The sequence below is a fragment of the Nesoenas mayeri genome (genome assembly GCF_963082525.1).
Source record: "Nesoenas mayeri genome assembly, chromosome: 5".
NCBI lineage: Eukaryota > Metazoa > Chordata > Aves > Columbiformes > Columbidae > Nesoenas > Nesoenas mayeri.
In genome coordinates this window covers 16,981,063-17,007,976 of record NC_137548.1, presented here as the reverse complement: position 1 = coordinate 17,007,976, position 26,914 = coordinate 16,981,063, and the positions used below count along the sequence as shown (strand labels likewise).

The 26,914-nt window shown below is 40.0% G+C and overlaps 1 protein-coding gene across 1 annotated transcript in view; it reads right to left on the bottom strand.

Moving 5' to 3' along the window:
• The window catches only part of BTBD7 (BTB domain containing 7), a gene marked incomplete at its 3' end in the record, with an annotated part of 50,617 nt that extends 29,230 nt beyond the window's left edge, over positions 1-21,387 (bottom strand). The window contains exons 1-2 of the mRNA XM_080345193.1: positions 21,291-21,387; positions 4,085-4,270 (exon numbers count right to left, since the gene is read on the bottom strand). Coding sequence (XP_080201319.1) covers positions 4,085-4,166 — 82 coding nt within the window. The 5' untranslated portion in view covers positions 4,167-4,270; positions 21,291-21,387. The remainder of the gene's footprint in view (positions 1-4,084; positions 4,271-21,290) is intronic.
• Between the last annotated feature and the right edge of the window lie 5,527 nt (positions 21,388-26,914).

Genomic DNA, 26,914 nt, shown 5'->3' with positions numbered 1-26,914 from the left:
AATAGTTTAAAAGGTTAAACGGAAGCATGACTCTCACATTAAAGGGTTACTTCCTAATTTAACTTACTTTACAGAATTTTAACTCTAAGCTGGATGGTAAACAACTTCAGACAGAAAAAAAAAAGAAGTGCAGAAACCCAACTACTACTTCCAGACAAAAGAAACTATAATAAAATATTCACAAATGGTATACAGATTACTAAAAATTGCAGATTCATGCAAAACAGTGTTTTTCCGTTTTCTGTTGGGCATAGTTAACATGTTTCCATTAGAACGCTTCTGTAGCTTCACTATTTGTTGCCTTTTTTTGATCTTTTAAGTCTGAAGTACATCCATCCACCTGAGTTTTTGGGGCCTTTTATAACTTGTTCCATCATTTCTCTCTCACAGTTCCATTTGTTTCAGGTAGATTTGATGCGACGCTATTTTGCTATGCTATTTTGACAGTGATATTATGGGCCATTTGTCAAAACACAGTGCTTTTAGTTACCATGTTATTTCAGGTAAGTATTTCTTAAGCTTTGAAAGACAGAGGAGCAATTCAAACTTGTACTTGAGAGCACGGCAACTGTAGCAATCTAAGATGCCTGTAAATTGTCTTATTTAAACCTCAATAATTCTAAGTAATCTTATATCCTGGGTTTTATGCCAAGCTAATTAAAAGTCCCTCAAATCATGCAACACAATGGTTTTACGATTCATCTATGAGTGAAAACTTTGGAAAGAAACTTTGCTTTCTTTGAGGAAAGACCTCTATAACCATTCTGTCCATGCTACATTAGATTTTGTTTGAGCAGGTAACATGCTATTAATCATATTGAAATTTGAATACATTAAAAAAATATATATTTAAATGAAGAGAACCACAGTAACTCAATACAACTTCCACAAAGAGGTTGTGCTGATTGTCCTGCAAAATCCACTATAAAAATTCCTTCCATATGCTGTACTAGATATATGTGTATATATATATAATAGTAGATATTTGGTCTCCTGCTGATAGAGACAAACCTAGAATTTCTGCTCCATTTAAAGAGTATCAATTACATTTCACAATAAAAGTATAATGATGCTTTGGTCACCCTATAATGATAGATTCTGCTCCAATAGAACATGCCAGCTCATTTCTGTCTGAGTTATTTTGGATTCTAATGGCAAACTTGAGTATGTGGAATATTCTCTTACATTCCGTTAAAGTAAAACTAGGACACCACAAATCTCAGTTTCTTTCCTTCCTAAAGGCTGCCGTGAGGCGAGGTATTACTTGCACGTGAATCATCACGAGATACTAAAATACCATTCAAACCTTTGTGTACCCTGAGCTACTTATAAGATTTAACTTCAGAAGTACTGCAAATAGTACTATTAACCCTCACAAACAAATAAGACACTGCTGTAAAAGTGCCACCACACAACTGCTTTTTGCCAGAGGCAGGAGCAGAGGTGCACCAGAACAACTATCTGGGTTCACAACAGCTGGTGCCCTCCTATCACTCAAAGACAGAATTTTGAAGAGCCGCTTTTTGACCTGCCTGTGTTCCTTCATAAGGCAGCAGCATTAGAACTAGGAAAGAGAAATTTATTCCCACTTCTACACTAAAAGGCACCACTGTATTAAATGCTGTTACAAAGCAAAAGCTACTTATGCCCCTAGACATATCTAGTTTTGAACAGATAAACATTTACAAGAAACAGATGACTGCCAAGAGAAAGTACTTGGGCACTTGACAATGAATAATGGGATCTGTCTAGTCCTCTGCATGCCTACACATTTTAAAATCTAATTATAGATATCTATTTAAAAATAAACATCTTGAACAGATGCACCACCCTAGAACATGGTGCAAAATCCTCCTCCTGAGTGTTGTAGACAAAACACCAAAGAGATGACTGGTTTAGCCTTCACTAAAACACAAGTTTTTCTTTATTACTTCTACTGATTTATCTCCTCTTCATAAACTGTAAGCAAACTCAGCATAAAGTCAACTAACAATTGGCACTCATCCTATGAAACTACTGTGCTTTGCCAGATCAGTTCTCAGCTTTTAACATTCATTCTACATTTAAAAGTAACATGGTACAACTTCAATAATAAGGCAGCACATCTAAAACAAATCCATAGGTCTGAATCCAGTTTCCAGGAATAAGGCAACTAATGCCTATTCTGCAGCTATTATAACTCTAGTCCTCATAATTCCAGTTCTACTTTGGGGCAATAAATAGATCTAATACCTTCTATATTAAAAAAAAACAATATGTAAAAGATGATTTAACCTTAAAATATCATTATTCTGAGAAGTGATGAAAACCTCAGCTATCAATCGTAGGATACATCTACTTTCTACTGAGACAACTGCACAAACCAATCATCCAAACAAGAATCAAGATGAGAAAGAGTCAAACTCCACAAAGTGGCAATAAGAGATGTATGCCTGTGATATAGACAGCACATTTACTAGCACACCATAATCAGATTTCAGCAAGAATTTTAATGAGAACACCCACTTGCCTCAAATGAGACAGCCACTCGCTTTTAGACCTTCCTTGAAAAAGTCCCAACCACAATTTTCAATACGTAATGGGGATCAATAAATGTATTGGAACATACTATATTGGGACATAATGGGTTTCTATTTTGAATTTAATAATGAAGAGCATCAACAAAACTTTCCACATACCAAGTAGAAAGTTTCTGTGGAATTTAATGAAGCCTTTGGAACACTCTCATCTTCAAATCTGTACAAAAGGTGTTTCAGCATGCAGATCTGCCTCTGTTTCTTCATCCAGTATAGAGGCAGATAAAAACCACCAAGACACATAATAAAAACATTTTGGCTGTGATTTTTAGAAAGTTGTATATACAACTGCAGCAAACCTTTTACTACTGTTAGTTATGATGCACTGAAAATACATAAAGCCTGAAGGGGGACTCTACAGCATGTATATCCAAGGTGTTAGTACTAAAAGTTCTTGCTTGACATGCTGCAACAGCACACAGAATTTTTAGCCCACAGCACAGTTCTTCACATGTAACAGTTGGTGGGCTGTCCTCTACTCAGATCTTCAAAAATCAGGAGTGTCACAAAAGCTGAGACAAAAGAGAAAAATTACAAAGCAAGTCAATTTTTCCTCTGCTAGGGATATAACTGTGCTTTCAGTGGTGATTAAAAAGAGAAGTAACAGTGAATATCAGTAACTACTTATTCAGTTTTGCAAGCCAAGGCACAAAGGAGAAAAGTGTTTATAAAGTATTTATGTTATTTACTGCTAAGATCATTCTTCGGGCTGTCAGGGCTGGGTTTTTTTAAGCAAGATTTATCTTCTCAAAAACTGCCTTTTTTAGATTCATCACGTAACTATTTATTATTTAAAGTCTGACAGTACTTAGATCTACACTGAGGTCTTTTTGCAATAGACTGAAAGTACATAATGGTAATACCTGCCCCAGTTATGACTGGATAAGAAAATAATTTCTTAAAGGCACTTCAACTCACATTTCCAGTTAAGCAAGGTCCTTGCTTGTAAATAATACTATTAGGACAAAAAGTACCACCAATACCCATTTACAGGAACAGGAAAAGGGCAAGAGAAAAAGTTGTCTTCAAGTCTGCTTGTTACTTTAACAGGCTTATTATCAGAGACATCCTTTCTAGCAACAAGGAACTCATTCACTCATTAGACACAATGCCAATACTACAACAAATACTGATGATCTACAGTTTCATATGCTCTAACAGTTTCACAAAAAATCTGAGGAAGAAGAGTAGAAAATGGTAGACGGCATTACAGACAGCAACTGCTCTTGAACTGCGAAAACTAGTATGCATGGTTTAATTAACAAAAAACCTCCATTTTATTTTATTCAAATAACCTGGCATCCATTTACTAACAAACGGCAGATCAACTCACTGTATACATAGGCCAAACAGATACAGGGCAGTACCAAATTTCATGCACGATTGAGCTTCAATGGATTCAAACCAGTGACCTAGAAAATAAAAGCTCTGCATTGCCAATCAAATCCAGTGCACACACAATCCAGCGAGTCATTTATGTAAGTGACAAGATAACTGAAGAGAGTTACCTATGAATGTCTGTTGTGCCTGTGAATTTCCCCCTACCCTTGGGGAACACGAGTGAGGGTAGTTTGATGCATTAGCACCCATTTTCTTCAGTCACTCAGGCATTCCGCCTGCTGCCTCTTCAATGTATGATCCCATAATCCTTTATCAATCTTCAATCCCAGGTCCAGCATTCTGTTCCTCCATTTCTGAAGAAGAAAAACACCAATAAATAACTTTTTTTCACCAGGTATTATGTGATTTAGATAAAATAAACTCAAGCTCCAGCACACAGAATTTTCATAAATTAAAACCTCAAACATTTCCAAGATAGCTTTTTATTTGAAGGATTAAACCAACACCAAAAATACATTTTTTTTCTTCCAAAATAACAGGTAGTTTTCCAAATCATTCACAAATCAATATGATACATTGCAACAAAGAACAGGATGGCTATCAAACTTTTAGCTAAGAAATTTTCAGGTAAGAGTTGGTCTAGACTAGATATGCTAGATATGCTCCTTTAACTATTCCAAGACAGACCTTTTGTACATGCTGATATGCTTACACGCTGTTATAAAAATCCCAAACTTCATTATACTGAGAAAGGCAGAATAAGCCAATACCGTTGGAGGTTATACCATCATCACTGCTTTCAGCTGCACTTAGATTTCACACTGTTTATGTAGTTCTCATTCAGTCCTACTTTTCAAGTTTAGACTAGTATCTAGAAGTAGGTTTATAACAGTAAAAATAAGGTGTTTAAGCATTCATTTACTGTTTTTATCAGGCATTTGAAAACATTTTAGAGAGTCGGTTCTGAGGAAATTTGAACAAGGATTCACTGCTAAACATACACAAGTACATCCTAGTTTATTCCTATATTAGCAGTGTTACAAAATATTAATACTGCAAAAGGAGAGTTGCCACAAAGAACTGCCGATTGTCAACTGAAAACACGTGCCCCCATCCAAAAACACAAACATGCAGATAAAAGTGATACAAATGTAAAGTCTATATTAAGCTTTTTTTTAGACTCCATTCACTATTGTGAACACTGTGGAAGCACAAGAAACGTGCATGATTTCCAACTATCTGATGCCTTAGAACAAGGTTCTTAAAGTCAGGCCTTTTAGCATTTGTGGTTTATGATATCAGATGTTTTCAAAAAGGAACCACTACACCTCACACTAGACATGAGGTACAGGCAGAAGGGCTGCTCTGGAGAACACCCAGCCCAGGCCAGCACCTCACGGCAGCAGCCTGCTGAGCACCAGCTGAGTTCTGCCGAGGCAGGAGACACAACACAGCAACTTTCCTGGTGGTCACATGCAGGGACAGGAGTTGGACTTGATGATCCCTGTGGGTCCCTTCCAACTGAGGACATTCTATGATTCTATGGTCTGACATAAGCCAACTCGAGCCAATCTACAGGCCTGCAAATGCAGCAAATGGGAGCCCCCACACCTGCCCTCCCTAGCTCAGTGGCAATGTCTCCTCAACCATATATAACCTGATGTTATCTTGAACTTGCCTCTATGCAGATTCAGCTTCCCGCATATCAGGAAACAGAAAAATAAAATACCTTCCTACACAAATAGTGAGCCTGCTCAGGATGAAGTCAGGACCAGAGCGCATGCAAAATGGGCAACACGACACCAGCCAACACCAGTAAATCTCCTCAGCAAATACAAGCTGTTGGACCAGTTCGGTCTTAGCCAATGCATGTACACATTTTCTTCCTTGTGCAGAAATAAGCTAGCTACTCTAAGATAACAAAATCCATATGGATGCAGATGTCTTTAAGAAAAAACACAAATAATTCCATTAAAACAGTGACACTCCACGTGATTTGTGTACCCACACAGAATATGTTGCTTAAATGTGCAATCCCTTTCCAGATGGAATTAGTTACATTCAGTACAAACTTCCTGGAGGTAAGAGTCACCTTTCAGTTTGAATGCCAACTCCCTCACAAATAAATGCCAGAATCCTGAGCAGATATCCCAACAACTTCCCTTTTCTCAGCCAAAATCGGACTTGGTTCATTAGGACAGAGTCCTGGAATACTGCCATGGCCAATCCACTTTCCTCTTCTGTGTTCAGCTGTGCTGTGATAACTTGTCTATGAGATGTCTACTAACACTTTTCAGTTCTTCCTGACACAGGAAAGAGCCCCAGAGCCAAGGTTTTTTGGGTTTTTTTTTGTTTGGTTGGTTTTATTTTGGTTTTGTTTGTTGGGGTTTTTTTGTCTGTTTTTTCTTCCTAGCAGGTACTAAATATACGCAACTAAGTCTCAGGTTTGAAGTTAATACTTTCCCCACCTCCTTCCACTTAGCAACAAGCATGCCCCAGAAGCTGGAAGGAATGTGACCAAGAAATATATGCATTAGCATTCAATGCTTGAATTTGTAAAACAAAAGGATTTAAATTAACTGAAAAAATTCTAAACACTATAAAAAGTTCCTAAAATATCTGATATGTAAAATAATTTATTCAGAGGCTTATCACAAGAACAGTTACACATTAAGCCTGAGTATCATGCAGAATGAATGCACTAAATAAATTTAAAATATGAAATTTAAGTAATAAAGGCCAGTGTAAAAACAGTTATCATATTAAAGCTGTACACACAAAAGTATCCATTTACATTTAAAAGATCTATATTATGTAAATGTGTACATTTATATAAGTAAAGCCAAACATGCCAAATGCCAGTGAAGGAAGAATTCAATGCAGAGTATAGCGGTCTGTCATTTACAGATGCCAGAACCTCCTGGTCCTCCTTTCAAATTGAACCACGTGCTGCTTGGTGCTGTGTATGCTGGCTGACCTCTTTGAGAGCATTCTGCACCCTGAATTTTAGCACACTGGAGTTCATAAAATGTGTTGTGCCCCATGGCTCAAAACTGGTGCTAGATGCTTAACCTCATGTATCAACTGAAAGTACAACATCTGTATTTTTTTATTACATCACTAAATTTTACAAGATAATATTGTATGACCCGTGCTGTATTTCCCAAACAATTTAAGCTGGTAGTAGTGATGAACTCTGTCCTCAAGAAGCCCTGCCTTCCTCTCTTCCTTCTCATATCCACTTCCCCTACCTTGTTTGTTCTAGCCCAAATATTTCATTAATTGGATAAAACAACGCACGTTAAAATCAACCTAGACAAAAAGTTTAATCAGTATCAGTTACCCAATTGGTTTGTTGTGGAATCACACAAATACTTACAGGAGCAGAGGCAGAAAAAGAAAGAGGAACATGGAAACATGCTGCTAGAGCAAGAATTGTATCTTTTGACAGCAAGATGTTCTTGAATCACTCATGGATTTAGATGCTTATTTTGTTTGTTTTGATTTACTAGTGCGCACTTCAGCCTCTACACTAAACCCAGCCTACCTGCACAGAAGTCAGTCTTGCATACAACCTGCTGAGTCTATTGCAGATGTAAATACCTCTGTTACCACATAAAACGCCAGATCAAGAACGCTGTTTCCCATGGTAAAAGACAGCTGTAGAGGGACATGAACATAAAAATGAAAAAACAAGTCCAAACCACAAACAATTAGATTTTTAGCTGCAAAGGGAAAGACAGGTTTCATCTTTCCTTGCAGAAGTTATCCTGCGCAGCAAAATCTTCCCTATTTGGGCTTAGCTGAAGAATTTTTAAAATCTAATTTTAGCCTCAGAATACAGTCATGATTTTTTTTTTGTTTGAAGAGGTACCATCAAGTGAACTTTTTCTTGCCTTTCTGTTAAGAGTTTATATGCATCCACATAAGCATTATCAAAAGGAAACTAAATCCAACACCTGCAGACCTGCTGCAATGGATCTCTCATTGAGAGCAGTGATACACACACACAAATGTGCATTATGTATATATACACACACGTATACAGAATAAAAAAGTCAAACTGCCAAAGCTTGTTTAAAAAATTCTGCACTGCAGAAATAGTATATGAAGTGTGCGATACAAAACCAGGAAGCTTTAGAAGCCAAAATTACCACCCCAAATGCTACAAAAAGCACAGAAGAGATCTTCAGATTATATTGATACTCAGAGCAGAATGAAATTTAAAATAAACACAAATCTAGTCAAAATTTTCAGTACCTGAAGCAAGTTTCTCAGTTTTCTCAATACTTTTCACACTGAACCCAAAATCCTAAGAACTTAAGATGACTTGCATCTGATGTGTCTGGGCTGACAGCCAGGAATTCCTGGACAAAAAGTCTGTGTACAGAAGGAACTTTGGGTAACAGTGACACTTTGTTTACAGTCATCACTCAATACAAAGGTTTCATAACGTTTTCTGTAGTTCACTGTGATCCAATTAATCTAAAGGGCAAGGTGGGAAGCGTTACATGTTTCACAACCAAACACATTTTACTTTTTCCCTTCTAAAATTTTCATAGCTTTCTGTATTTCTTCTGGCATTGTTGCCACAGGATTATGAAATAGCAGAACACTAAGACCAAAGTAGGAAATAATATCAAGCACATGCACATACTTGTACCAACATGATTTTTCAGGTTCTACATTTTACTTAATACATTTTAAATTTACTGTGAGTAAATGACAACATCAGTAACACAAGTATATCTTATTAATAGTTGCTTAGATTTTTATCTAGACCAAAACCACTATGCTATTTTGCCCCAATAGTTCCTTTCAAGTAACAAGGAAGTAAAACTGTAATGCAAGACAACATGGCAACATCCAGCAGTAAACTGGTTCATTTGAGAGGGGGAAAAAAAGAAAATTAAAAAAATCAACTTTTAAAAGCAATAACCCTAGTAACAGAGAGTACTTCAACTGAATTTTAGCAAGGACAAACCTATTTTCACAGAGATTAGGTAGATAAATAAGTACAAGAGAAAGAACTTGTGAGAACGAATCCCTGCCATTGTCCCCAAGGTACATCTCACCAACTTTCCTTAACAAGCCGAACCTGCCTCCAGCAGAGCAGGGGTCTGCTGGCTGATACAGAGCCCTGAGCCACCACAAAGCAATTCAGGAACAACCTCACAGCCAGCAGAACGGTTCTACAGCTCCTGTCCACTGGGGAGGCTCCAAAGCCAGTCCTGGCCATGCTGGTTGCTATGCAGGATCACTACTGGAATTATCAGCCAGCAACATTCAAAGGGACAAGCAATTAAAAATGAAAAAGTTGCTTGGGGCTGGAGTTCCAACTGTTTGTTCAGATGTGCATTTACTCTCTACCTTGTTTTCTTACTATCCTAGTGGGGGTGAGAGGTGGTTTCCAAGGAAGAGGAGCTGACAGGAACTGAGTATTATCCATCCTGACCTTCCTCTTGTTCCACAGCCGAGGAGCTCAGGGGCACACTCACAGGCTGCCGAGGTTCGCAGTCTCCAATCTCAGGAGCACACCTGCTGAAGGACTGAATGCATGTGGGACAGCGCAACTTGAAGAAATTGTGTAACTTGTAAGCAATTCTTAGCTCAAAGGAAAAAAGTGAAATTTTGAAGGACCAGATGATCTTACACCCTAACACACACATGAATCCATGCAAAGCTTATTCTGACTCTTTTTTTAAAATCCAGTCAAGCAATCAATCTTTATAATAGTTAAAAATTATGCAGATGATAAAATAGTAAGATGTAGCCGATACAGCCTGAAAGGTTCTGGTTTGGATTAGGACTCTACAAAAATGAGGAACAGATAATGTTCTTCATGATTTGGGTTTATGAATCTGTGCTATTTCATGATTTACTGCATTAGAAAGAAAATCCAATAAACAAAATACCAGAACTTAAGCCACATCAGCAGATACAGGCACGAGAGGGCAAGACAAAGCAGATATAACTAGATTTCGAAAGTGACTGCATTGCTTAGTGCTTTGCTGGGGATCATGTGTTCCAACTATCACAAAGAACCCTTTTTTGAAGCATGAATTTTAAAGCACTTTCTTTTTCACAAAGTACTATGCTTCTCCATTAAGAAGTTCTTTCAAAATGGAGGCAGCAAATACCTCACAGTAGTCCTGGCTTCATTTCTAGATTTGTTGAGAATCAAAAAACTGAGTTTTGTGGGGGAGAAGGAAGGAAGAAAAAACCCACAAACTTGTACCAATTAATTTTCAACACATCCTTTGAGGAATCAGAGCAAAAGTTAAAAAACTATACTCAAATAGAAATGTGTACACTTCAGACAGTGAAAACATTGAGAAGCATTATGGCAGTTGAAAAGACAAAGAACATATAGGAAAAGCCCCTCTTTTCAATGCTAATAGTGTTCAAAGTAGAAATTTTTTTATTGTCAGCAAAGCAATTCAGAGTATGATATGAATGTATCACATCCTAGAAGCAATTAAGTAATGTTATCAGGTCAAATCACTAACAGCACTGCAGAGGCACGGGACATCAATGTATTTATATTCCCCTAAATACAAAAAAAGTTCCAGCACCTAAAAAATCCAAACACACAAAGCACACACAGACTAACTGCATTACAACAGTAAAATCTGCACAGAATAGCAAGTACATCCCAAGCAACTGAAGTGTTTTCATATACTAGCAAATGAATCTCAATCTCTGTACATCAATGGTCCTTCCAGCTGGCTGCAAGCACTCGCTAATTTACCAGAAGTCTGATTAGTGACACTTACATGAAAGATTTAACTAATGTTCATGAAGTTGAATTCAAAACACTTTTAGCAAAATCAGCAAGAACCCATTTATTGCCCTCTAGGACTCTCTTGAAGTAAAGGGACAGCATGTATTCTTCAATGACTTTCTATCTTTTAGAAGTTCACTTGAAAGGAACATTATCTGATTCAGAGACAAAACATCATTAAATCTATTATACTTTGTGAGAAAACTAAGAGAAATCCTATCCACCAAATCTTTTATCAGTATCACGAAACGGCATTATTAGGTATGAATATATCCATTTACGGGGAAAATGAGGATAATATATTTTAGCCAATCTAAAATAATTGCAAGATACCCTGATATATTGCGATATATCTTGAAGAGTATAAAGTTTTTTCAAAAGGCCTCTTCTGAGCAAACAAAAACATGATTTTGTTTTTTAAGAAAGGCAAATCCTCTTTGGTATAATAAATATGTGAACACATCAGCTGGTTAAGACAAAAAAAAAAAGAACAAAAAGAACATCCAAATTACATGAAAAGTACCTCTGAAAAAAGATCAGACTTTTTTTTTTTAAAGTAGTCTGCTTTTTTTTTTTTCTCTCCAAAGTTCTGGCTAACACTCAGTTGTCTTGTCAGGCAGTGACTTAACTCAGTCAAGTTTTAGCTAAATTCAGTTTCAGATACTGGCATCGAATCTGGTCTGGTAAGATCACTGTTCCTCTCTGTCTCCAGACACTGCCTGTCCTTCATTACAGCAGTATCCTCAGTCATCTGCTCCCTTCTTCCTCCATGGAAAAGGCAGAGGTGGAACAAAAGTAAGAATTCTCCACATGAAGCTGTCCCACCTTTATACAGCATATTTCATGGGCTTCATCTTTAAATACCCCTTATCTGTCAACAGGACTGTTGTTTTTTGTGGAGCCAGGCAGGTAGTCTTCTTGGGACATTGTTTAGTGGCAGAGTTAGGTTATGGTTGGACCCTATGATCTTGAGGGTCGCTTCCAAACAAAATGATTCTATGACTCCCTCTCTGCAGTTTTCACAATTCATACGATTTTATTCTATTTTCTTTGAGAGTGGCCCCCAAAGATCCCTGTTTCATTGAGAAAGGGAATTCCTTGCTTGAGCTGTGACCCAAGCACAACACAAGATGCTGTTTTCAATTAGCAAGTCTACTAAGACCGGGAAATCTTGGCTGAAAACCCAATCACATGGAAGATCAGCCTCTGGATTTTAGCACTGCTGCCTTCTCACATCAAGTAACACCTCAGTGGGGTATATCCTACAGTCTGCTTGTACTAGAGACATTTTTCCTTTTCTCCAGGCTCAATTATTTCACAGAAAGCCATTTAGTCTGAATGAGGATCTGGGAGCTTCCTGCTTCTAAATACACTGCACAGTTCCATTCCTCCCCCGCCCCATCCTCTCAGAACATGTTTCCTCTGAGAGTATATTAAGTTACTTACAAGGCAACCCTAGACACTATACTCCTTACCTATACTAAGTAAACAGAACCTATCCTCTCTTACGACTTGCTATTTTCAACTCACCCTCAATGAACATTCTTTTGATCACACAGTTTTAGTTTTCTTATTAACTTCCACACCCTTAAGAGGAGCAGTAGCAGCCTGTGGTGATGCCACTGCTGGGGTTTCCCCAACAACAGCTCCAGCATCCCAGTGGCAAAGCAGACTACAAGTCTTGGACACATGTACTGATTGGCCTTCCCATATGCTTGAACTCTGTTCATAAATCAGTTTACTGATTACCTCTATCACCTTATTTTGGCTGCAATCAACTCCTCATCCTTCCAGCCAGCCATTGTATCAGTATCAACATTATCTTGTGATATTTTTGTTGCTTGGCACCATTATCGACTTCGTTCCTCATTACTACAGTGTTTCTGCATAATCCTCTTCCTTCCTGCAGGAGCTTCTGAGATGCTTGGTGACAGAACAACACACATATCTGCTTCCACTGAAAAACTCCGCCTGTGGCTAAAAAAAACCTCCTACAAATATTGCCATATATTCAAAACAATTTTCTAGACATCCTCCTCAATATACCACCATGTTTTTTTGTTCTGTACACCACCCTCTCTATAGATCCTTTTGTCTTCACACAACAGCACATTTCACCCATGTAGCCTTTTCCCTTAGATAAAACAAAAGTGAAATATCAGTTGCTAGCATCATATCTTACATGTTTAAGGCTAATGGATTCACCCATTTACATTAGAAAATCTGGAAGGTGAAACATGGAAAGGTGTGGTAAAGAACTCACAAGGTTCTCTAGTCCAGTCCATTTCATGAGACATATCAGAAATTTTGTTAAAGAAACACTGATTTTCCTTGTTCAAGACAGCATTAAGTCACAGCCATAAAACTGACACATTTCAGCTACAATTTAAATAGAGTTTCTATAATAATAGTAATGAGCTACGACAAGTCTTGGATCCAACCAAAACACAGCTCCAATCTGGATTCAAAATGCATTATTTCATGTATGCAAAATCAAGCTGGTTCAGCAACACTGTGGTTCCATGCACATCACTTCAGCAACAGCACTCGCCTCAGCTACTACCACCATCTTCCCAAAGCTCCTCTATGGCAGCAACCAAACCAGGGTATTCTCTTCTGCAGGATTTTTTCCTCCAGTGTAATTAGCTCCCTGCACCAGTTTACCAAATGACCCAAGGAATGTCACCAGAGGAGAAAAGAACAGCAAGAAAAGGCTGCTTGCTCTCTACAGTCAAATGCAACATCAGTTGACTAACACTCAGTTGGCAGAGACTTCAAAAAACCAAATATTCCCAGTCCATGCACTCATTCCTACAGCAGAGCTGTCCCCTTACATGGTTTCCCAAATGTCTGCTGGAATGTAAGTCCTATCAGGGACCTGGCTGGATCGTGTTTGTTTTCAGTGGATGTTCTGGTGCAGTTGCAACAGCCGCTGCCCATCAATACAGCATTGTCTCTATCTTCATTCAGTCTGCCACCAATTTCAATATAAACATCTTAATGTCAGGGGTAGCTATAAGACTACTCTAGTAATACACTGTTTCTCCTACATAGCTCTTAAAAATTAACAGTAGGGAAGAGTACCTTCAAGTTGTTTGCAAAGCAAGGGCAGTCCTGGCAGAAACAGGTGCTTTACACAAAAGTAACTACCACTAGGATTCACCACAGCAGTGTTCAATGTATGTAGCTAGCTGAACTGCTGCTTCCTCTTTCGCCTATACTTCTTTTGCTCTGTCTGTGCAGTTTGTTCCTCCCTTCACTAGGCCTTGGTTAACAATCCTTCAGAGAGCAGCCATTACAACTAAAGAGGTCCATTGGGGTTGTCACTTTATTGAAGGCTAAGAAGATTTAGAAACTGCAGTGACACTATATATGCATCTAGGTATTAGTCATACGGGGAAAAAAAAAAAGCTGAGCCTACGTGAATTTTAATATATGCCACTCAATCCAACAAATTCCTCCAGTGATGGGGAGGAGGTGTGTATGCAGGGGTCCCTGCCTGTCAGCTCTCCACAGGCACATCAGGGTGACCTGACAACCCCACTGAAGTCAAACTAACCGAGAGCTGAACCTTCCCCTCACTGTTGCTCCAGCCATGGGTTTTTTTTGCTTCCCCTCACAGTACGTACAGAGACTACACAATCACAAAACAAGTAGTTTCAGACGGCTAATCCATCACTACCCTGCTGGAGGGGGTGACAGGTAACAGACAGAAAAAGGGAATTCTTGCAGGTTGGTCTGACAGTCAGCTGTTACTGGAACAGGAACCCACAGCTGTCGATAGGAAGAGAGCTGACTATTGCTATTAAACTGCCTCACGGCTCACAAAACTATACCCTTGTAGTAATCCTTCTCGATCTCTCTGAACTCAGGCTCAAAAGTCCCTTTGGCCTGGCCCTGGGTGCTCCAGCAGAGCCCTCCTTGGCAGCCCCTGGTTGCGAGGCTCAGGTCTCAGAGCTGACCCTACCTTCTCCCCTTGTCTGCAAACATCCAGGGTCACTCCCTGCTCTGCTCACCGAAGCAGGCAGTAATACAAAAATCAAACTGGAAAATTCATCGTGCACGGTATTTAAACAACAATTGACTCATTCGAGAGCTTGTAAACTGGTTATGGACTGCTGCCACCCTGAGCAAGCCTGAAATTCCTGGCGAAACCCACAGGCTGTTTTTCTTTTATTTTGATACTTTAACATACAACGACACAACTAACAGGGTGATCTTATGCCTGTTTGTATAAATCAGTTATTTGTGTATATACTAAGATTTTAAGAGTTATTTAAAAGCTTGCACATTTAAAAGATTTCTCCTTTGGTTGGGCTTTTTTATGCGGACAAGTTAAATTCATTAACTTCAGCAGCAAATTTTAAGAGCCATATTGACTTCAACAAGTAACATTTATATCATATGATGTCAAGAAATCTTTCTATGCCGTACAGTTCAAAGATTTCAGCCATTTTAAAGACTGATACTTTAGTACACGCGCATGTGCACGAGAACTCATACAGTAGCAAAATACACAAGTATTGCAATCCTGCCCCTCACAAGCAAACTTCAAATACTTCCACAAACTACCCAAACCTTCAAAAGTTACACTAGTAACTTTAGCTTCAGTAGTTACCTGCACTAATACCTACATGTAGACTCCATGCAAGTGTAGCGAGAACTAAATGCTCACAAGCATCGAGGTATGTGCTCCCCAAAAATACAGAAATCCATTTCAAATGAAACAGAAAACATACTTTCTCAATGATAAAAGCAATCAATTGAGGAAGGAAAGGCTTAGTCAGAAAACCAGTCTAGCAGTTAGTCTACAATTAAGTTGGAACTTTGTTTACATTTTCCCCTCGGCAAGAAAAGGAAGTTATGTCTTCCAGATTTCCTGCAACAGGCTCTCTCCGCATTTCTGAAGTGTTCATTTTTGTCCTGTAACATGAACACGCAAGTTTTACAGAACAGTCAGAGGAGCACTGCACATGTTGACATAACACGGTGTTCCTAAAAACGGATGCACCAATCATTTATGCACTTAATTCAACAATATCCACACATAACTCATGTACAGACTTTTAAGACTGCAGTTAACGAGAGCTTGTGGGATGGTTTTTTGTTTAACTATTTGCTACAGCAAATGTGCCCTTTGAGCAGACTGATGATATGCCTTAACTCTTTTTTCTCCCTCCACAAAATTTGAAGCTTTTCAGCTGCCTCATCTGAGAAAAGATTTTTCAAAGAAATCAAAAGTTTTAGAAGTCTGTTAGATTGTACAAATTAGAGGTGATACTCCACTAAAGCAACCCATTGCTCTTCATCTCATTTTAGGCCACATTTTGTTCATCTTTCTCTCTTATCCACAACCATCCTTGTACTTTTCATACTACACTTTCGCACTCCAAGCAAGGGTGAAGGGCAGAAAAGGAAGCCTTTGCCAGTGTGCGCTATACTTACTAAACTTCCTTCGATTCTTCCATTGTTTGAGACGTTCATCAATATATGCAAAGAAGTCAACATTGCTACCAAAAAAGCAATCTCACATCCTTCTCTACCCAGAGATCATTCACACTCAACTCTACATTCTCCACCTGCATATTCATATTCAATGAACAAGAACAGGTTTTAGCAGGATCAGTTTTCAGATTAACTTGTTTCCTTTAAGTTAAAATGAACCTTTTATTTTTGTTAATCTCATATACGTGGGGAAAAAAAAAGGTAAATTCCATTTGCTTCCAAATTTAAAACAAGGATGAAACTCAGATTCACAAGATGTTTAAATAACTATTCTCACTACTCTTGACAATTACTAGTGTTTGATACAATTCAGCCTTGACACAGGTAACACCCAGTCACAAGATTTGACCTTTTCTAATTTAATTCTCCAGAAAAATAAGCTGGTAGCCAAAAACAGAATGAAGGGAGAAGGAGAAAGGGAAGTAGACTCCTAAGATGGTGGGGAAACATCCAGATGAGCACAAGAGTGTTCATCCCAACTGGCAAATTATGAGCCAATGATCAACTGAGGAAGTATGCAGTAATGAAGTTACTTTATATATTCTCACCAGGGAAACTAAAATGTCTTGAGAAACTTAGTGTAAATAAAACAAATTTTATTTTCCTTAAAATGGAAAAGCCCTGAGTAGTATGGACAGATCTTTTGGAAAGTTTGCTTTAGGACAGTACTTCTGAGTATTGTCATTTTCAGAAGCCTTGTAATTTAAGACTGAAAACCAACTTTAAATAGTAAATGTCCAGGTTACAGCAAAAATCTTGATTAAATGAAGTTTAAAACAAGCAGCTTTGAGCCAGTGCAGAAATAGACACAAGAGTTATTTTACCAGGGGTTACCGAGTGTTCAGGTTTGTGTCTAGAACTACAAAGTAATATTAGAGGGGGGCATACTCATACTGTATGACAACCTTACTATGCTGGACGGATACTCTGGCATTTCAAGTCCAAATGCACATTTCCAGAAGCACTTAATAAAGGACTAAATCCTACAGAAATTTTAATGACCAAGTATGAAGTCGGAGGTACTTTCTGATCCAAATAATCTATCTTTTTATTTAAAAAGAAATAGAAAATTATTCTCTTAAATATTATCTTTGGCTATGCAAAAAAAAAAAAAAAAAGTCAGCCAAGATGGGATTTGAGAATCTGAGGCAGTAAACACACGTTCTTATCCAAAATCTAGATAAGCTAAATTCCCAAATCACTCATGACAATAAACTGCACCGGAGATGGAGACACTTAGTACATCAGGAAGGTGGGGGGACTCACTGTGACACTGACCAGCAGCTCCTCATGCTGTTATATACATTCCTGTGTAGGAATTGAAGTGCTTATATCCAGCTCACCAGCAACAACTGCTGCCTCTCCGGAGCTGAAAATACTGACATAGCTTAGATTATTCCTCTTCTAGTAGCAAGGCCACCGCTACACTCAGTAATACAAAATTTCCTGTCTTGATTGCGCATTTTGCCAACTCAGCATTCTCCTACTGTGCTAGTGTCTGAAATACAATAAACAACCCATTTCAAAAACTTCCTAGAAGTACCTCATTACAAACTGATAAAGGTAGCTTCAACTCAAAATGTCACTACAAGCAATTTGATTGTATTTCAGAAAGCTGTAGCCACTGCTAGAATGACTTAAAAGAAATACACACACCTATTAGAGTTATCTTCTCTGCCCACATTCTAGAGATTTCATACGTATTTCATTTCACCTCTTAAGACACTCAAAATTAAAATGCCCATTACAGGACAAGCCAAGATATAGGACATCAGCCTTAAATATATTCCCATACTTGATTAGTCTGTGATTTTTTTTTAAGTGGACAATACAAAATTCTGCTATGTATATGCCTACACTCTCTCTTCTCCAAGATGAAATCTTCCAGTCGTTCAGTTAAATATCACAAGCAGCTTCAGACATAGTTAACCTCTGTATTTTAAGAAACAAGACATCTGGGTGCATGAGAGAAAACCTCTAAATGTCTCCACTTGTACAAAGTACTTCAGCACAATCTCATGTTGAACACTACAGAATTTACATGGATGAGCACTATAATCATCACAGCAGCAGAAAGGCTTCAAATAGGACTTGCGTCTTCCTAGATGGAGTCAGAGATCACCAACTCCACAGGAAACCCAGTTCCTCAGTTCCAATAGGCAAAGAGCCACTTCCACCCCACACCCTTTACATTGAGCCATCATGAGAACAAAGCTAAAGCAGGAGAAGATCAGAAAAGCTGAAAGAATAAGGCAGTACAAGTCCCGAAAACATTTCCTCTTTGCATCCTGACTGGATTTGTTGTTTTAGAAGGCTTTTTAGTCAGCTCTCAAGCAGCATTTCCAACATTGGGCTCAAAAGGAAGACCATGAAAAGGAACTTTTGTCACTCATACTGATTGTTTTTAAAACAATTATAATAACTTACCCACCACAGAAGTGTTTTACATACTTCACTGCAATACAGAGACCTAGGGTAGCAGATGATAAGCAAAGCAGCATTCCACTTTCTCACTAATGCAATATGAGCTACCTGGTCACTCAAAAAAATACTTTAATTTGCATATAAATAGGTATAATTTTACTAAGGTTTGATGTCTTCACAAAGCTTCGGTATTATTGCTCTTTATATTTCTAACCTTGGTTCAAATCTCTGCACTGGACTATAAGAAAGAACAGTCTTCTCTGACCCAAACTGAAGGCTAGAACACACATGTGAGCACACAGACATATGTTGCAGCTCTACTGATCACAGAACCTCTGCAAGTACCAGGTCACAAAACAACACACTCCATTAGAAGACCAAGCAGCAATCATTTATTACGTTGCTGTTTCAAACAAGTCCTTTGAGTTTAGTCGTTGTTAACATCAGTAGAAGTGTAAAATGGCTTGACAATTCCTCTGAAAAAGAGTTTTAACAGATCTTGGACAAGGTTTCCAAATCAGAGAGAAAACCTGCATACCATTAGCTAGCTTGATCTGTCTGTAAAGCACTTCCCACTAAAAAATGAAGATTTGAAGCAATGAAGAATGCCAGGAAGAAGAGATTCACTTTAAATTCTACAAGTTAGCATACTGAAAAAATCCTGTATCAAAGAGGATAGAGTAGAAATAAAAAGTCTCTTTAAGAAGAGAGGCAATGGCGGTAACAGCAGCACTAGAAAAAGATTCTTTAAGAGACATTTAAAAAAAATTAAATTCTACCCCTTACAATTTACTATAGTAGACTAGAAGCAGGATATGATAGGTAAGAAAAGCAGATCAGGACAGAGAAAAATGTCTTTCTAATACAGGAAGAACTGAACATAAAATGAAGTTCGATTGTCATACAGAACATACAGTATGGCCATCGAATTCAGACAAGATTTGAGGACAAAGTCAAATAGTATTCACAAAATCATCAGACATTTTTTCAGGTAACAGCTAGTGTTAAAATGTCAAATTCAAAAAGTAAAGAAAGATCTCCAAAAGATACTTCTGAAACTTAGAAAATTATTTACTAAGATGTTACCCTCAAATGTTACAGTCCCACACCTTACTGAAAGTTTCTTCTTCTTAATCAGTTTTGACTGTTGTTAAATGTTTTGCATGTTTTATCACTCTGGTATAATATGGTAATTCCTGTTTTTCATTTAGAGAAATAGTTTTAACTCTCTGATGACAGAAAATTGCCAACAGGCTGAACACGTCTGCAAGCCTACCAGTTGTTAAAGGATACATTCAGTAGTGTTTGGTGTAACCTTGCACAACACACCCAATGGAGCAATCAAATCAAATTTATATTTAACTAAGTATATGGTTATATACATACTTCAATCTAACACACTTTAGGCAATACAGTCCCACACCCAGCTCTCCTTTACCTAACTGATCTCGCCTCTACTCTGTGCCACCAAACAAGCTTTCCATAGCAATGCAATTACCCAAATCAGGGACATGATCTGAAGTTATTTCGTGTTTTAGTGCTTTATTTTTCAGATAGATCAGTTTCCTGCAATGCTTCAGAGAGAAGACATGTAAACAGCTCTACCAAAACAGCTGAGGGGACTGTGCAGGAAGCAGGAAAAAGCAGCTGTGGACTGTAAGTATTTAATCCAATTTCGCCACTAAGCATCCATCAAGAACCTCATGGCCACCCTTATAAAGAAAGCAAGCTATCTGCCGTAGTCCCAAGAACAGAGAAATGAGAGACTTCAGATCCCCTTTACTTTCAGGTGAACCTCTAACATTATCTGATCTCTTTGCTTGAGCACTGGAAACTAAACCACAGGCAGAACAAGATGATGAAACCAAAACATTAAAACTTTACAGAACATCATATAGCAAGGTATGAAATAAGTGTTGCATAGGCCATCATTGATATTCAACTCCTTTCCATCCATTTTCACTCTTGCCCATTTCTACTCTCCCCAAAACAATTTCTACAGAAAACACACAGGGATTTCAGATCTCCTAGCATCCACTCATTATACAGAAAGCATCATTACAACTGGCACCTTCTTGGGAGACACACAGGGCAGGCTGGAGAGGCACAAAATGCAAGACTAGCATCAAACTTCGCGTCTGCCATTCCTTGTTATAGTTCAGGCGCACCAGTAAGCCAGCATATGAAAGAGCATTCTAAAAATCAACAACAGCTTCTGTCCAAAGATTTAAAGATACACTGGCAAACTTATTCTTAAAAGAACCTGTTAATGAAACAGATCAATAACTATGTGACTCACTGGAAGCTCATCCAACACTCCTATCTGAACCTGGATTCCCAGGCCCTGCTGCGTGCACAATGAAATCTGTGCATCAGTTTTCCAGACTTGTATGAAAAAAATGGTACAAGCCATTGACCTGGTAACAGAAATCAAAACTCATTTAAATACATTCAGGAAAAAAATAGAGTTAAGATTGAAACTAGCATTTTTTTATCAGGATTTGCCATAAGAGCAATCAGATTCTCATTAGTATTATTTAGAACATGGTTATTTCTTCTTAAGAGCAATCTCACATTTCATCTATAGATCTTTTGTTTTATTAATGTGAAACACATGCAGCCCATGTAAGATGTTCATAGGATGTTTTGATTCATCTTACTTTTGGTCTCTGAAAGGCAGTCAGGCGCAACTTTCTTGATCATCACTGTGCAGCTAAGACATCAGAGTAAATTCCCATTTTCTTGCACATGGTCTGGTATATGGAGACCAAACTAGCAGGAGGGGCAGGGCCAGTGTCACACCTTCTCCTACAGCACGTGCAGGGCCACGAGACAACCACGACACCAACACAGTCTGCAAAGCAGGTAAGAGTAAGACACTGTCCAAGCCTAGAATTCATCCCCTACAAGCCTCTAGGTTAATTGTCATCAGTGACAGCTGTAAACCCGACATCATGAATGCAGCAACTTGAAAGGTTGCTTTCAAAATGAAGACTCAATATTTTTTCAGTCTATTCACCAAGCTCTAACAGCCCCACTGAATTAAATTCAAACATCTGGCTGTAGACAGCATATCCTACTACAACATAAGAATGAGTAAAATACCTTCACAATGAAGTTTTGAGCTTCTCAGACAAGCTTGAAAACCAAGAGGGGGAAAAAAATAAAAATCACTATGACAAGTCCATGCAAGTCTTCCAGGAGAGCTTATAAAAGTAATTCTTTCACATATGACTGCAAATCAGCCAATGCCAGCTATAAGAATTACACCACTACTGTATCTATGACTCAGCAAGGGAATCTGGACACATGAAGAATAAAATTCACTTACATTAGTAAGAGGCAAGGATTTTTAAAAAGCCAGCAATTACACCAATGCCACAGAAAATGATCCAAGATGACTGTGTCTGTGCTCTTTGTATGTTTAAACATACAAAGATGGATTAGAATGTCAAACCCATTTACATATTTGCTAAAGTTTGAAAGCAAATAAAACAATGCTCAGTGCAGCTGAGCCAAAACACAAAGGATTCAATAGCTTTTTTCATCTCAGTGATCAGAAACGAACAATGGCTGTACGTTCGACACAAAATACTGAACTCTGTTTCCAAGATTACATGTATATAGTCCAGCTATGCAAGTCTAACTTAAATCTGAATAAAAAACAGACAGCAATCAGCAGTTTCATGTTTCAACTTAAGATACAAGCTTATTTGCTAAAACAGTCATTGGAGGTTTACATATAAGCATGAACAGATCGTAATGTTTACACAACATTATTTGATGCAGTAAAGTATCAAGTTCTTAAGTAGCCCAATTACATTTTGGTCCATCAACTAACACTAGTTAGAATTAAATTATTCCAAGAAGTGAGAAAACATCACAAACCATACCTTTCCAATACATCATCCTCATCCAGATACTCTACAAAATAAGCACTCAGATCATGTCTTTTAAACACTTCAGTCCACGGGGTCTGTACATTACTAAATAAAAGACACTTGTTCCACATCCTCAAAAATAACCTCTATATTGTTATGTTGGCAGCAGACTCTTAGTTGTCAAGAGAAGAAATGAGGAAGAAATATTTCCACTGGTTTCTTAAGCAAAAAGTTCAAATAGAGACTCGCTAGATCTAGAAACAAATTACCCTCCCTGCACCTCCCCATGTAAAGAGGCATACTAATACAAAACTAGGATGGAAAGGGGTCCACGGTTAACATTTGAAACAATAAAGGAGAATCTGAGAAGACAAAGAAGGTAAAGCTTTAACTCATCAAGCTTCTCAAAGCCTCGAAAAAGTTAAGAGCACTAAAAACTCTGAATTCGAGTTTCTATTTTTATTTTCTTCATTTCAAAATAAAACAGAGCATGCAATATGTGGTTAAACCTGAGGTAACCACATCTCAGTGGTACATCTGTCAAACACTTTAGATTTGGGTATTATGTTACACTGGTTTGGAGCAAAGCCTCAAGCGATGCTACACTCCCTAAGCTAAATTCTCACACAAATAAAGTATCGCTGTATCAACACGTACTTTATGATCTTACTATCACATTTTAACGTTAGTACCTCACGCGTGTCATCTTTCACCCAAGAGCATCAAATGGGATGGCAAGGGAGAACAGTAGAAGCACAAACCGAACAGCAGAGCCCTATCCCCCCGGCAGCCTGAATATTCCAGAGGCACACGAATCACCCACGGCGCTCTCCGAGTTTCTCTAGGAACACCACGGTAACCCCCACGCGGTGAGGAGCAGCACGAAACCCCGCATCACAGGGCGGCCCCGGCCCCCGGCGCTGCCGCGGGACAGCGGAGCGGCGGGCACAGCGACGGGAGCGCCGGGCACAGCGACGGGAGCGCCGGGCACAGCGACGGGAGCGCCGGGCACAGCGACGGGAGCGCCGCACCGAGCGGGCGCCCTCGCACCGGCCGGAGCACCGGCCCCGCACCGCTCCCGAGTGAGGCGACTCCCGAGGGTCCGCCCAGCGCCGGCGGGCCACACCGGCCCGGGCAGCGGGGAGCGGGCACTGGGGCGGGCGAGAAGAGGCAGAGGCGAGGCCGCTGCCGCAGATCCGGACCGGGATCCCTTCAGGCTGGGCCCACCCGCCCCCGGGAGCAGCACCAGAAGGGCCGCTCCCCGCGGCGGGAGGCCCTGTGGGACGCGGGGCCCCGCACACCAGCCCCGCCACAGCGGCGGAGCTGCGGTCTGGGAGCGGCGAGGCGGGCGCGGGAGGCGCCTGCCCGCAGCCGGCGCTGGGCACTGCCAGCCCCAGCTCAGGGAACCCCGCTGCGGGGGCGTCAGCGATCTCGCCCCCTCCCCTCTGCCGCCGTGACACCGAGCCCGGCCCCCCTCCCAGCCTGCGGTCACCGCGCGGCTGCCCGCGGCGCCTCACCTCCCGCAGCCGCTCGCCGCCGCCATCCTCCCCACTCAGCACCGCCCGCTCCCTCCCGGCCCCGCTCCGGCCGTCGCCATTTTGTTCCAGAGCCCCAGACTCGGCCGGGCAGGGGAGCGGGCACGGCGCGTGCGCAGCAGCGCTGCGGCGCCCGGGCCACGTGGTCCGCGGGAGGCGGGGCGGAGGGGCGGCAGACATGGCGGGGGCGGGGCCGAGGGGTCGTGAGGGGCTGAGGCTGGGCCCCGGGGACAGCACCGGCCCGGGTGCAGCTGCCGCCCGCGTCTTTGTCGGAGGTGTGTGTGCGGCTTGCTTCGTGTGGCAGGTCACACCAGCTTGCCATACTCGGGTACAAAGGTGTCTGCGATGTACGTGGTTTGTCAGCACATGTTCTTTGTCCCTGAGACTTCCTCAAGCAGCTTATATTACACATATATTTAGTTCCTTGCTTTGCCAAGCTGTTATGAGCTTGTGACAGGCAGGCCACAGTCAGATTACAGTTTTATTGTTCATGCTAGGAGTATATACTGTTCACCTGGAAATAAACTCCCACCACCTTGCCCATTTCTGATAACCTCTCTCACCATCAGAAACTGGTGTTTCACACATTTACGTGAAAGTAGGTGTGACCAGCAAAAATGTTTGCAGCTTTCCCCGCTGTTGCTGATACCGCTCCTGCTACATTTTCTTGGAAGAAAGGTGCATCTCGATACAGGCAGGATCAGAACAAATTCACCTCCATGTCTGCAGGATCAGTTTTTGAAATTAGAGAAAGTGACCAAAAACAGACCTCAAAGCTTTACCGGAACAATAAAACCACATAAATAAACCAAACTACTTGTGCTCTCTAAAAGAGCCAAGCACCATGTGTCCGTATCTGAGAAGGACTGAGTAAAGAGTTTCATGCACAGGCCAAAAATCTGATGAACTCACACGGCAGAAAATATTAAGCAAACTGAAAGCCACATCTGTGATCACTCTTGGTTGGTTAAGGCGAGCTATGACTGATTATATTCCCTCCTGACTTTGCTGACAGGCGGTTTCTGGAGAGAAGCCTTCCTCCTACTTGGCATCACACTGTCTTCCAACCATCTCTGTAATTAACTCGCCTGAATGCACCAGACCTCCCTAACTACCACTTGATATAACATCCCACAATGCTGAGCAGCTTACCAGGAAGGGAGGAAAAAAGCTCTGATGTATTTGTCCATGCTGTAGACTGCTTTCTAGCTGGTTTCAGCCTAAAATGAAGGAGAAACACAGTTAGTTGGGCTGATGGAAAGTATCTTGTACTCTTTGGAGGTTTAACCATCTTATTTGTATGATCTCCAACAGTGTAGTGTCTGAGAGAACCACAGCCTTTGACTTCCATGTCCACACAGTACCAGAGTGAAATGAGGGAATTTCTATAATTGCAGTTTAATAGATAAAGTTCACACTGTCAGGATTATGCTTGTATCTGTTCAAGGGGGACTATGTTCTGTAAATGTTATGTCTTTGCAAGCTGTTGTTGTTGTTGTCAGGAGAGCCAATAAAACTGAGTGGCAGGCAGAGCTCAGCCTCTTTGAACTGTTGCCTGCTAGAGCCTTCCCAACTTCTATTTCTGTCTCTTTTCTTGTGCCTGCCCTAACCCGCTTTCCATTCCCTGCTATTATGAACCATAATCATGGAATACCACATACTCTGTTCTATTTTACCCTCGTTTTCTGTAGAAATGTGGTATATATGATCATATTGCCTGTCTGTGCATATATGGTTTTAGGTCTGTGACTTCTGTGCTAAATATTTTTTCACTCATTGATCCATTTTTCGTTTGGGTCATCATAGATTCTGCAATTACAGAAAAGGCTTAGTTTGTCTTGGCCATCAAATCAAGCAACCAATAGACACAAGCCTTTAGGAAATTAAACTGCAGTAGTTCCAATGTGCATGAAATTGTTGATTTAAATATATTTCTTAGGAGAAATGGTTGCAGCCAAGGTGTTTAAATGTCAACACTGTGAGACAAACCCTGCCTCTATATGTCCTTCTGGATTTATAATATCATTGTTACAATTTTAGCAACACCTTAATGAGACCAGCATAGAAATAAGAAGCAGTTGAAGTTAAATTAGTAAGATTCGGATCACAGAGCTTTTAGACTGAGGGGAAAGAGTATGCCATTTTGGTTTTCAGGTGACAGGAACTAGTTATGGATTTGTTGCCAAAGTTCTGTAGGCAGGTGAAAAAAATCCATTCTTCATAATCTTACAGGTAGTGAAAATGAGAAGGGAAAAAAGAAGCCTTACAGGCCAAATGTTTGCTTTGTTGGTGTTTTTTGTATATTCTAATGTTATAAACCCAAGTGTAGTCAAAATGGATGGTTGGATCAAAGTGCCAAGATCTTGCTCTGCAATGATTATCTTTTTAGTAGCTAAAATAAACCTTCTCTCTTATGACTCAGAGACAAACAGTGTGTTGAGTAACAACTTGGGGAGACATCTGGCAGGTTGGAAGCAAGGAAGGCCACCACATGCTTTCTCTTCAGGCTTTTTAAAGCATGGAGGTTACCCCCTGACTGCAGTGCAGGGTCATTACCTTCGAGGACTGCAGGGTCTCCTGGGCTAGACAGCTAGAGCATGCACCAGAAGCAGGCTGACCACCTCCTGCCACAGGGGACCTTGGTGCAGGAGACAGGTTATAAAATCTGAGTTACAAACCTTGCTGCAGAGGAGTGGGAAGTGGAAGCTAATTGCATTTATATGCAGGTGAATATGTTTTCTGAGATGAGATGATAGGAGATTCACACCATCTGGCAAACACCCCCAGACCGTGTGCACACACATCACTTCCCTGAGCACCTAATTATAATCCTCACACCACGCTCTCAGAAATAAAGTGGTCTTCCAT